Source organism: Cydia amplana, chromosome 11 (assembly GCF_948474715.1).
Source record: "Cydia amplana chromosome 11, ilCydAmpl1.1, whole genome shotgun sequence".
In the NCBI taxonomy this organism is placed as follows: domain Eukaryota; kingdom Metazoa; phylum Arthropoda; class Insecta; order Lepidoptera; family Tortricidae; genus Cydia; species Cydia amplana.
Genome location: NC_086079.1, coordinates 9,802,653 through 9,816,328, shown reverse-complemented (window position 1 = coordinate 9,816,328; position 13,676 = coordinate 9,802,653). Strand labels below are relative to the sequence as shown.

The 13,676-nt window shown below is 38.3% G+C and overlaps 2 protein-coding genes across 2 annotated transcripts; both read right to left on the bottom strand.

Moving 5' to 3' along the window:
- Positions 1-5,474: 5,474 nt before the first annotated feature.
- On the bottom strand, positions 5,475-6,629 carry LOC134652208 (uncharacterized). Its single transcript, XM_063507375.1, has 2 exons — positions 6,567-6,629; positions 5,475-6,484 (listed from the first exon to the last, which is right to left on the bottom strand). Exons 1-2 carry the CDS (start codon positions 6,588-6,590, stop codon positions 5,564-5,566), a joined length of 945 nt encoding a protein of 314 aa, XP_063363445.1. The 5' UTR covers positions 6,591-6,629; the 3' UTR covers positions 5,475-5,563.
- Positions 6,630-10,430: 3,801 nt separating this feature from the next.
- Positions 10,431-10,960, bottom strand: LOC134652207 (cuticle protein 16.5-like). The gene is made up of 2 exons (XM_063507374.1): positions 10,842-10,960; positions 10,431-10,751 (listed from the first exon to the last, which is right to left on the bottom strand). The coding sequence occupies exons 1-2, from the start codon at positions 10,911-10,913 to the stop codon at positions 10,494-10,496; spliced, it is 330 nt and encodes a 109-aa protein (XP_063363444.1). The 5' UTR covers positions 10,914-10,960; the 3' UTR covers positions 10,431-10,493.
- Positions 10,961-13,676: the final 2,716 nt, after the last annotated feature.

Genomic DNA, 13,676 nt, shown 5'->3' with positions numbered 1-13,676 from the left:
ATTTTATTTAAAGGGCGAAGTAAGGAGCAGAAGGGGCGAAGTAAGGCGCAGCGTAAGGTGCAGCGTAGCGGGCGTAAGCGGGCAAGACGGGGGCTGGTGCGACGGCGGGGGCTACGATCCTGGCTGAGGGAGCGAGGTATGGAGCTGGAGCGGCAACCACCGGCGCAGCGGGAGCTACGAAGCGGGCAGTTGCATATGGAGCGGCGACTAAAGGAGCGGGCGCCGCGACTAAAGGAGCGGGAGCAGCGACAACAGGGGCAGCGGCAACCAGTCCATTGTAATTCCTTGACACGTACTGGGAGCTGGTCGCTGTCACGAAAGGCGCGGGGGCTACGACGGGTGCGGGCGCGGCCACTAGGGGTGCCGCTACTGCTGGGGCCACTAGAGCGGCGGGAGCGATGCTGGGCTTAGCAGCAGCCAGAGCGAAGGTGGCGAGGAGCACCTGGAATTTAAATCGGCTTGTCAAATAATATAAATAAAAGTTACTTATACAATTTATCAAATATATTCAAATATGTAACTGGTCTGCCTTTAAAACCTTTAATTTTAATTGCAGCATGTCTGACAGAAATGAGAATAAAAAAAATTTAACACATAAAATTATGGTACTTGTAGATCCACTTAGTTAAAAAACACGATGACATTTATAAGCATGTAGTAAATAAGTGCGCAATTAATCAATTGAATACCATGAAACAATCAGAAATTAAGTAGGTATTATAATTAATATAAAGAAGAGAAGAGATTAGAAAGAAAAAGGTATTTCGCGAGCTGCTATTTTCCGCACTTACAATTTTGAACATTTTGCTTGTTGATGTTTCTGTGTGGTGGACAGAAGATGCGAATGTGATGTGTCCAAGTCGGTGACAATAGCTTTTATACGGTAGCCTGCAAGATTCACCTTGCGCTGCGTTTCGTCACGGTGGTGCAATTCGTTAGACTCCGGGCACGCAACGGGGCCACGTCAGTTACGACACAAAAGCTGGACAACCTAACTAGTATATGGATCACTAAGTCAGTGTCAACTTCTGAGTTTAGGAGATAACCCTAAATTAAAGTAGAATATAGGTACTTAGTGTAGTTTTCGTCTTATCGGTGATAAGTTAAGTATTAATAACGCGACCACGTGCAATCACTCGACAAGTACTTTTTCTATTATAGCGATTACTTAACATACTTTTACGGATGAGTAACCATCGTATTAATTTTTATATACGAATTGATTGTTCGCAAATTTGGTAAGTATGACAGACATAGGAATCCGTGGGGCAAATTTTCTTGACAGGTAGGGACTTAATTCCTATATCGATAAACTCAATTATCGATGCTAGTTCTATATACGAGTGATCACTCAAAGATTTTCTTGTAAAAATATGTTTTTTTTAAGTGTAAAAATCAATAAAATAATAACTCAATTCGCTTCCTCTTTTTTTGATGTTGAGATAATATTAACTATTTAATAATGCAATAGGTATTACGCCCTACCTTTATATAACCTAGCATTATTTAAAATATGCTATGCGTGAATTTCGTACTTGTCTTCAAAACAATAGTTACAAAAAACACACACAATGTTGGGGGCGATCACTAGTATATAGAACGAGCATCGATAATTGAGTTTATCGATATAGGAAGTCCCTACCTGTTAAGAAGATTTGCCCCACGGATTCCTATGTCTGGGTAGGTATGAATTATTACGTTTTAGAAATATTTATAGCCTAATACCATATCCAGCCACACAGCCGTCGGGCAGGGATCGCATCGCCTGCAATTCCTTCATCTTCCTCGTTTGGCGCAAGGCAAGAGTACTAGTTCAGCTACGAATTAAAATACACCCAAGAACTGATTAGTAATTGAAACAGAGCTGCAGAGATGCATGACGCGTGTAGTGTACTCGTATCTTAATTTAATATGTATTTATGTACCTATATGTTACTGTAAAAGCCCGAAGTACGGTACGGTACGGTACGGTATACATTCTTATAAGAAAAATGTAGGTAGGGGAATAAAAGGACCCTTCATAAACGTGACGTAACGTACGCGTTTGCGTTAAGTGTCATTTAAGTATGGGATTTTGAGTTTCCAAAATGTCCCGCTTGTGCCCTGTTCAAAATTTCATACAAAAATGGACGCACGTCATGCTGTAGAATGAAATTTACACTAGGGGTTCCGAACTCCATGCTATCCAGTAATCGTAATCTATAAACGATTAAAATTGCGGAAGAGTCGCATCCTGGCATACTTAAATAATTGCTTAATTTTTTACTAAACTTGTCTAGTCACCATCAGATATATCGAGGCGGTCAAGGTGATCACAATATCTGAACACGCACTCTAACGCTTTGACAATAGAGGCGTGTTCAGATATTTCTGAGCGCCTTGACCGCTCCGTTATATCTGATGGCGACTGTACGTGTCTCTTTAGACAATCCAGCTATGTTAATATTATAACAATTAAGAGTCCGTCCACGAAAAAAGTTGAAAAATGCAGAAATTGGTAAACTTCATCGTTGAAATTTTACAGTTTTTGTTTACTAATAGAAATAAACAGTAATTATTTCAATTAGCGTGTTTACTTATATTTCCTTTTAATAGATCACAATTTTGAAAAAGGAGACTGATTTAATAATGATGTTTTTCCTGATCGTTTATGAAAATCCGCGTAAAGCTCTGACTTCAGAGCTCTTATTTATAAATTTTGAAAAGTTTAGACTGTTAAAAGTGGTGTTGTTGTATTATTTATATCCTGTCATTTATCTTTAATAGACTATATTTGTGTTATATGATATTTAACAAGAATAAATGAAAGTTAGACGAAATCAATTTTCACCAGAAATTACATCCAAACAAGTGGCAATTTCTCGTAAAAATCGATTTAATTTCAACGTACTCATAATTTTGATACTTAAACAATCCACAACATTTGATGAAGCTGTTCTTATACATGATTTTGTATAATTTACCACCATAATTTTTTGATGAATTTTTAAAAACTGCCCCTTCTCGTCATATATTACCGGTGACGCACGCTCGCGACCTCATTATGAAAAGACAAATGAGAAGACGTGCTTATAGAAACCGATACTTCTTATTTAGATATTACGTAACAAAATGTGTACAATTTCAACGACTAAATCTATCAATTTTAGATTTTTGCTCTAAAATCGATAACGGACTCTTAAACAATAATTTTAGGAAGCAATTTCTGATTCACATTGTTCTTTCAAGTACATTTGTAATTATAGATCTCGATTTTTGTTTTGTTTTTATGTTACGTGGTTGTTGAGCTCGTGTTATTTGGTAGGTATAATATATTTTTGATATACTTATCTGATCTGTTTATTGATCAATGCTGTTTTACATATCTGCACATCGTTCGGCGTTTGTAATTCTAATTCGTTTTCTCTGCACTAATATGGAAAGAAAACCGATCATAGGCAGTGCATACAAATTTTATTTCTTAAATAAAATTGTATAAATGAATAAAATTTTAAGACTAACTCACGGAATTGCAGTCATACATATGTAAATATTCTAAAATATATTTTAACTAGCGACCCGCCCCGGCTTCGCACGGGTTAACAAATTATACATAAACCTTTCTCTTGAATTACTCTATCTATTGAAAAAAAAACCGCATCAAAATCCGTTGCGTAGTTTTAAAGATCTAAGCATACATGCACTGCCGTATTCGAACTTCAAGATATTCACAAGATACGACACGTACTAGATCCATTCTAGATACGTTATAGTTTAGATTTCAACTAGTTCTCTTTTGCAGCGCAATTCGGGCAACCAATGTTACGTTAGATAGTGTTAGATATCTATTAGATGTGAATTGGATCTCTAAGTCATATCTTGTGGAAATCGTTCAAGATTATCTCCAGAATCGCAGAAATGTCAAACTTGACAGGTTAGATCTTAAACATATCGTTATCGTATCTTGGTGATGTCTAAACGATATCTAATATATATATATAGCGGGAAGCGAGTTTGTTTTATTTATACTATGGAGTGATTAGTACGTTGTTGCGAATAGGATTTCGGTTTTCAGCCGTTAAATATCGAATTTTGGAGATTTGAAACGTACATACTAGACATTCCAATTCAAAGCGTAATAAAGGGGAATAATCATTTAGGTAATACATCGACTTTTCGCCCATTCGTTTTCGTTATACATCGACGTTTTGGACGATCTAGCTATACTATTCGAGACGCACTAAACTGTTTGCATTCAGAACCTACATAGTGTACCTATCGTAGAATTGCAAATTGAATGCATTTCCTATGTTCCCAATACCTACTTATTTAGTCAGGAAATGGCTTGCTCCACGCGTGCTCTACGCTCTACGGGTTATAAAGCGCTAAAAAGCTTTATGATTTACCAAAAAGGGGCATGTACTTTGTTGTTTTTGAAAAGGTTGCTGACCTTTACATCTCTAAAAAATTGACCCTTTCCCGTAAAAATAGAAGCTTTCTTTTATGGTAAAAAATTAATTATGACTTTGCATATGTTAGTACTTAATCCTATAGCATTATAAATTCTTTTTTAAAAAACCCAGATGAAGTTTATACATGAGGTTGGGGTCGTTGCCTGTACAACGTACTTTCCACAAAAACGTACTCTTGATTACATTTTTGTGGAAATGCCGTTCTACGAGTAGGTATTATCTAGCGCCCGTCTAGCGTTAATATACTTTGCTAGATTCGTTTTAGATAGGTACACGATATTTGCGTCTGTCAATCTAAGATTATTAGACTCAGGAGGCCAATTCGAAATACATAAAATGCGTAAGCATGCTGCATGCTTCGAAATGCGTAAGCATTTGCTAAAGCAAGAGTCCATCATTATTATATTTATAGTTTGTATTTTATAAATATGTGGTAGTTTATATATATTTTATTTATTTATATAATTTATAAGTACCTATAGTTTGGTTTTTTTTTAATTCACTCAATATATTTTCTCTCTCTGCACCAATTGAAGGTATCTCTGTTTGGCCCTATGGTTGACTGGTAGAGAATGCCATTTGGCATTAAGTCCGCCATTTGTACATTGTTGCATATATTTTGTGCAATAAAGTTTAAATAAAATAAATAAATACTCTTTGTCATTAAAATGATATCTAGTAGTTAACGTCATTTTAGTCATTTAGTTATCATCTGCGCGTGTATATCGCTCGAGTATTTACTTGTCCGTACCAACATGTATTGGCACCAGCGAATGAGAAAAAAATGACATCATTTAGATATCACTTTTATGTCAAACTGTAACTTTAAATTGGCTTCCAGGCCTATGAGTACGCATGGGTTTTGTGTCACTTAACAATATATGTGGGAATATCAAAATGTTTTGAATAACATTTATATTAAGTAGGTACATATATTAAAAATTAATATTTGTTAATTTGAACAAATACTAATTTGTTTTGGTATTAGTAAAATAATTAAAACATATATTGTAAGAAAAATATAAATTAATATTAATTCCTCATCCTCAACATATTTACAAAGTGCAATTTATATAACAGGTGTAACTTATTATTTACCTTAACAAATCATCTTACTGTCTTGGCGGTTTAGTATTAGGTTTTGTCAAGGGACTAAAGGTGGTCGGTTCTATGTCTCTCGATTTGGGCCTCCTCAACGCATTTTGGTATCGTTGTTTCGTGTAACGGGCTGGCTTTTTGTACATAACTATCCTTACGGGTCGACCATGGATTCTCAGTGGTGCAGATACGGGTCTAATTATTATCTTAGTTTTCGCTGGCACAAACGTATGAACGTGTCGGATTTGTTGGAATGGCAGCTGATTCAAAGGCGGCGGTGCAATGTAAGTCAAAGGAACTGGCTCTACCTCTACTGACGTTTTTAATTTCTGTGGTTTATTGTGAGTTTCTAAAGGCAATTGTTGAAACTGTGGTGGCGCATACTGTCTGAAACCCACATTCTGATTGTTTTGGTTCGACGGCAGAGCTTGAATGAAGTTGTTATCGGAATTCGACGGTAAAGGTGTAGTGGACTCGGGCTCTCGTACCGTCGCTTTAGTATTGACCTGTTTCGTAGTTGTTGGTTCGGTCCTTGAGTCTTCATCGGGTACAACAATTGGTGGAGATGATGGGATGAAATTGATTGCTGGCGGTGGTCCGAATGGGTAGGGTGGTAGAAGGATGGTCGCGACAGGCGCGGCTTGAGCCGTCGCTATAGCGATTGCTACGTTTGGCTCTACTGGTAAATTAGGTTGTGGTTGCACAGGCACTGGCACTGCTTTAGGAACATGTTGCACTAACACTGGTGGAGCAGGAACTACAGGAGCTACAGGAACCAAGGGCACTGCGGGTGCTGCTACCAATCTGTTGAATGTTCTCTCAAAGTACTGAGAGCTGGCTGCTGTAACCACAGGTGGCCCAACGGGAGCTAAGGCAGGTCCTACCGCCACTCCGGAACTATACACATATCCGCATGTTGTGGAAAGTAGTAACACCTGTAAAATACCACGATGATTACCTTTTTATACGGTTAAATAAAAATAAATGTTTAAAGCTTTATGTTATCACAAAATTTACCGTTATTAGCATTTTATCGAACATCCGTCTAACACCACTTTTAATATAATAATGGGGCGTTAGAAAATGGGGCCCATGCTTTTATATAGGTGTAACAAATTTTGCATTGTGGTGAGGCAACGTGGCGGGTGCCGCGGAATACCTAATGGTTCAATGGGTAAGGACAGGTCCTTGGTGGCTACGAAAATCGTATTGGAATTACGACGAAGGAATAATAATAAACGGCGGCCAACGTGGAAAGTACTTCCTAGGTACCTACCTTATATTGCGTTTTACTAGTTGTAACATGTCATAACATAACAATACCACTACATTATGTTAAGCAATATTCATTGACTAGCGGCCCGCCCCGGCTTCGCACGAGTTAACAAATTATACACAAACCTTCCTCAAGAATCACTCTATCGATAGGTGAAAACCGCATGAAAATCCGTTCAGTACCAGTTTTTGAGTTTATCGCGAACATACAAACACACAAACAGACAGACGCGGACGGGGACTTTGTTTTATAATAGTGATAAATGATAACAAGTCGACTTCAGGGACCATACTGGTCCTTTGCAGATAATTTGGAGATAATTTTGTTTCCATTTCTAATAGGTTGGTATTAAAATGCCAATTTATAACATTTAACCTGTTTTCGGCATTAGAATTAGGTATGAGCTATAAAAAAAAACCTCGGAAGCTCAATAAAATAAGATACAAAAATTTAATTAGACATAATATAAGACACAAGTGTAACATAAATTTATACACTTATGAACTCCCTATAGTTCCCAAGATACAGGCTCGGCTTAGTTTGGGGACCACTGTCAATTTATTTTGATGTAATGTTTTTTTGCCTCATGAAATCTTTTTCATTTTCAATTGGTGGTGGTTAATTTTCACTTATTCTAATTAATTTTTTGCCAATCGATACGAACAAGTGAACATAAGCAGCAACAGAATTATAGTCTGTCAAGCCGCCCGAAAAAAGCGGGAATTTTAAAAAATTAAGGCGTGAAGGGTAAAAAATTAATTTCGCGCCTTTTTCTACTGACAAAGTTGTTTGACCATCTATAATTTGTTTACAATGAAATATTATTTTACCTATTATTAAATTGTGCAACGGGACTTAATCGCCTACCCAAGTTTTAAGATTTATTTGCGACGTTTCGAGAACGTTTTGAGTGTTTCGTTTGTTTCGTTTCGTGGTCTCGGAGAAGACTGGCTAAAGTTGACATCAACATCTAACCATCTTCAGCTTCGTCTTCATTTAATAATGTGTAAAAATCGTGAATGTTTAAATCAGTGTTATTTTACCGAGTTCCTAAATGTATTTTATAGCTACCCGTACTTTTTCGAGTTCTCTAGCAACCACGTTACCTCTTGAAACGCCTTGCTTCATACAGTCTCAAAGCAGTTAGATTGTTTTGCCGTTTGTTTCATACAGGCACCAAATTATACTTCAAATAATTATAAAAAGCTGAAGTTGTGACGCATATAAGTAGGTAGGTAATTATACCTTATAAGTAACCTTCGTAAAAACATACTTACATTGTATTTTATGCTGGATTTAATAATGTTAGGAAATAAGTGAATTAAAAAACTGGCCAAGTGCGAGTCGGACTCGCGCACGGAGGGTTCCGCACTATCAACAAAAAATAGAGCAAAACAAGCAAAAAACGGTCACCCATCCAAGTACTGACCCCGTCCGACGTTGCTTAACTTCGGTCAAAAATCACGTTTGTTGTATGGGAGCCCCACTTAAATCTTTATTTTATTCTGTTTTTATTAGTATTTGTTGTTATAGCGGCAACATAAAAAATCATCATCATCTGTGAAAATTTCAACTGTCTAGCTATCACGGTTCGTAAGATACAGCCTGGTGACAGACGGACGGACGGACGGACGGACGGACGGACAGCGGAGTCTTAGTAATAGGGTCCCGTTTTTACCCTTGGGTACGGAACCCTAAAAATGGACGCTTTAAACTTATTCCAGATATCAACATGACGTTAACATTTACTGCATGTCGGCAACAATAGTGCAGTGCAGACTGCATTGCTGCAGAAAATGTGAAAAAGATTTGTATTAAATTTCACGTGAACTGCAACAATGTTGCTCCAGTATTGCAGTGCAGTATTGCTGCCGACTGTAACGCTGGAGCAAATGTGAAAATCAGTTTCTATCTTTGGGTAATTAAAGGTCCGTTTTTTGGTTTATTTCTCACTGCACCCACGTTGACGCTTTTCTGATTTGCCCTATGGTTGACTGGTAGAGAATGCGTAAAGCGGCATTAAATCCGCGTGTTGGACTCTTTTTTATGTGCAATAGAGTTTAAAAATAAATAAATAGTTCACATCTTATTCAGTACCTATTGCAATCAACAGCAATACTGCAGCAGTAACGCTGCAATCTGAATCCGAATGGGTTTAGGCTCCAGATAAATAAAAGAAAAGGTTTTCATTATCTGACTCTTAATAAATAACGGATCGGATATGTCAGTGTCAAAAGTGAGGTTTCTTAAAACAAAAATGTCACTTTTGACACTCAACTATCCGATCCATGGCATCGTATCTTTAGCAAAATTTTGACGTATCTTAAAGTTCGAATCGGGCGGAATCTAATCTTACGACTAATAAACGTTGACATTGACAATGTGAAAAACCATTGCGTAACTCTAATTTGCATCGAAAAGCCGGCCATCCGGCATGTCCAATGCAACATCGCAATGCAATATCTGTCGTAACTATTTTTGAAAATTTAATATGTTATATATCTTACTATGTTGCAACAAGGTAGATAATTGAATGTTTTTGGAATGTACGTCACACAAAAACAGAATTACAACACTACATTTGTAGCATCGTTCAATTGTCTGTCTAACGCTGGCAGCTAAAAACAATAGTTATTACGATACAAGTGCGGAAAAGAGGAAATTCGAAACGAGTGGCGATAAATTAAAACACGACCGAAGGGAGTGTTTTAAATCGACACGAGTTGCGAATTACCTATTCGCACGTGTATCGTACAACGTTTTACAGTACATATGTATGGCCCTTTAAACTTTTGACATACACATGAAAAGTGCTATTTTACGCATTAATGCGGGAAAATAGGGCCGGCCATATGTACTGTAAAATGTATTTAAACGACTGAAAGAATTAGGGTCAAGTGAACGACAATTTTAAAAAGGTGAGCTTCATACTTTTCAGCATTTTCACGTTTTCAACACTGAATAGATTATCATTAACAAGTAAGATTGAAAAAGGCTACGTAGCTGCCACAGTTCAAACGGCAAAAGATTAGGTATGTATTATTGTGACGCTAAACCCACACCAACCTACCTATATAAATACATTCCTTAAGTTACAAGTACGAGTAGTAAACAAATTAAATTATTTTATTAAATAATTTGATTTGTGTTTTTAAGTAAGTACTACTATCAAACTCTACCTACAAATATTTAAAAACAAAAGTTGCCACTCTTGTTAAGCAGCAGTAACGATTATTTAACAAAAGTTAATATAAAAGGACTATACCTTTATACGAGAGGGTTAAATCAGATATTTAGGCTTTATAGCCTTTAAAATTCGTATTAAGGAAAATATTAGTTGATTTTCACGGGAGTAGGTATATTTACCTAACCTATTTATAAATAGGTATTCTATTTACGCAACTCTTAGTTACAAAGACTAAGTTAGCTAGGTGTCACCCTTTCAGTCGACCTAAGCCGTCTAAGTATCCAAAAATAGTTGACAGTTACACAGAGTTGTTGCTAAATCCAATGAGGTTAATAAGGGTTCGTACGTTGATATACTTTTTTAAATTTACCTATCCTGTACCTAAGTACAAACAGGAAAGTAAAGGCAGGTTTTACCAACGAAAAATAATTTATTTCAAATATCACAAATAAGTCATGGTGTACTGATGGCTAAGTTTCAATTAGTAGGCAACGATGGGAGCGGAGTAAGGGGATGCGAAGGAAGGGGCCGCGACGTACGGGGCCGAGGCCGCCACGTAGGGCGCGGAGGCATATGCAGCCGGCGCGGCCACGTACGCGGCCAGCCCGTTGTTGATGCGGTGGTAGTACTGGGAGCTGGAGGCCGTGACCACGGGGGCGGGAGCGGCTGCCACCAAGGGCGCCGCAAATACGGTTGGCTTAGCCGCGGCAATGGCGATCAAGGCAGAGATGACTACGATCTGTAACAAAATAAATTCATAGTTGATTAGAATTTTTCAAGGGTGCAATTCAAACTATTTACGCGCTTTTAAATGTAGGTATGTACTCACAAGCTTCATCATTTTGTAGGTTTGGTTTAATGTTGCTTGCTTGTTGATGATAGAGCAAAGGACTGATACCATAAGATGGGCATCGCCGGGTATTTATATGAACCACACTACACATGGCGCAACGGTGTGCCCGTCTGTGGCGATGTCTCTGGCATTGGCCGGGGCGTGATGAGAATCTAATATTCTGTATCACATCTGGATACCTTTGATGGAAATACTTTTATTTAAGTGTAACACACCATCGTACTTTATTATTTTGTATCGTTATACTTTTCTAAGATAGCTGTACACACAGCGGCACGTACCTACCAGATAATTATCTAGAAATATATGACCGTCTCGTATTACCTGTGTTTTTACCTTTCCCCAAAATTCAACTATGTATGGTTGTTACCATATCGATCCATTTTGAAAAAAAAGTTCCATAATGTTTTATTTCTAGGAAGTTTGTAAATTATGAATTGCAATATACTGGTAAACAATGTCGGGGCTATTTTAATAACAAAAGCCCGTGAGATTATGTAGTAATATTATGTAGTAATATTATGTAGAATTAAGCGAAACCATTATATTTTGTCAGTTGTTCTGAAGTAAAAGCTGTATAGCCGGCGTGGAACAAAAGGTTTGCTAATCTATTACATGTTCGTGTATTTGAAAGGGCGGTCCAATAATAGGTACCTGTCTACATACTCACGGAGTGTTGCATAGGAGCGGCTGGTGACGAGTGCTGATAAAGTTGCTAGATAAACCAAACTTCCGGAGTATTTAAAACCATATTATCGACTAAGTAACTATAATGCCTTAGTAAAAAAAAAGGATATTTGACGTAACCATATTAATAGCGTTGAGTAAACTAATAGTCAGAAAACAAACCACCATAAATCAGGTTCTGAAACGAAGCGCAAAAGGCAAGAAAAAAAAATTGAAAAATATGTCAGACCGGTTTTGCAGGATATGGTGATGAATTCGAGAACCTGTTTTATTTAGTCAAGAAAAAAACCTAATCTACAATAGGTATCCTTTATAGAACTTGAATATTTTCTTAGATTTTTATCAGACCCCATCATCAAGGGTCCGTCAAGAAAATATAGGACGCAGAAAAAAAAGGAATTATCAGCTGTTTCTATATTTTTAACCGCCTTCAAAAAAAAGGAGGTTCTCAGTTTGACCCGTATGTATGTATGTATGTATGTATGTATGTATGTATGTATGTATGTATGTATGTATGTATGTATGTATATTTGTTCGCGATTATCTCGCGTTTGGCTGAACCGATTTTGATGCGGTTTTCAGAAAAGTGTTTCTTACATTCTGGAGAAGGTTTTAGTATACATAGATCTGAGCTGATGCTGAACCCTGGCTGTACCTAGTGGAACTCAGGTTTGGTGCAACATAGGCTCACGCTGTTTTGGTCATCCGACACGCCTTGATGAGCACTTGGGAGAGCAGTACCCAAGATAGGGCTGATGCTGAACACTGGATGTACCTAGTGGAACTCGGGATGTACCTAGTGGAACTCAGGTTTGGTGCAACATAGGCCCACGCTGTTTTGGTCATCCGTCTCATCTTGATGAGCACTTGGGAGAGCAGTATCCAAGATAGAGCTGATGCTGAACCCTGGCTGTACCTAGTGGAACTCAGGTTTGGTGCAACATAGGCCAACACTATTTTGGCTATCCGTCACATCTTGATGAGCACTTGGGAGAGCAGTACCCAAGATAGAGCTGATGCACCAAACCACCCTGGCTGGCAGGGTTCACCCTGGCTGTACCTAGTGGAACTCAAGTTTGGTGCAACATAGGCCCACGCTATTTTGGTCATCCGTCACATCTTGATGAGCACTTGGGAGAGCAGTACCCAAGATAGAACTGATGCACCAAACCACCCTGGCTGGCAGGGTTCACCCTGGCTGTACCTAGTGGAACTCAAGTTTGGTGCAACATAGGCCCACGCTATTTTGGTCATCCGTCACATCTTGATGAGCACTTGGGAGAGCAGTACCCAAGATAGAACTAATGCTGAACCCTGGCTGTACTTAGTGGAACTCAGGTTTGGTGCAACATAGGCCAACGCTATTTTGGCCATCCGTCACATCTTGATGAGCACTTGGGAGAGCAGTACCCAAGATGGAGCTGATGCTGAACCCTTGCTGTACCTAGTGGAACTCAGGTTTGGTGCAACATAGGCCCACGCTATTTTGGTAATCTGTCACATCTTGATGAGCACTTGGGAGAGCAGTACCCAAGATAGAGCTGATGCTAAACCCTAGCTGTACCTAGTGGAACTTAGGTTTGGTGCAACATAGGCACACTTTGTTTTGGTTAACCGACTCGTCGTCGTTTGCCTATGTTGCAGAGGTCCACTAGGTGGGTCGATGAACTTTTTTCTAACTGCCTTTAAAAAAAGGACGTTCTCAGTTTGACCCGTATGTATGTACGTATGTATGTGTGTATGTTTGTTCGTGATTATCTCGCGTTTGGCTGAACCGATTTGGATGCGGTTTTCAGAAAAGTGTTTGTTACATTCTGGAGAAGGTTTTAGTGTACAGTACATGGATGGTTTGAAAAACCAATTGGACCCGGTAGGTGGCCATGCTATCGGTATTCGGTATACCTACCAACAAACTTATGTTGCTAAAACCGATTTAGATAAAATAGTGGGAGTGTGAGTCGGACTCGGACTGGGACTGGGAATGGGAGTGGGAGTGGGAGCAATATACATACAAATCGTTTAGCACCAAAACGTCATATTATGTGTGTCGCGAATGTCGCGATTATCATCGAGTTAGGCCATCACCAACATTAGTAGACTAAATAGAGAGCCTAACAAACTAGT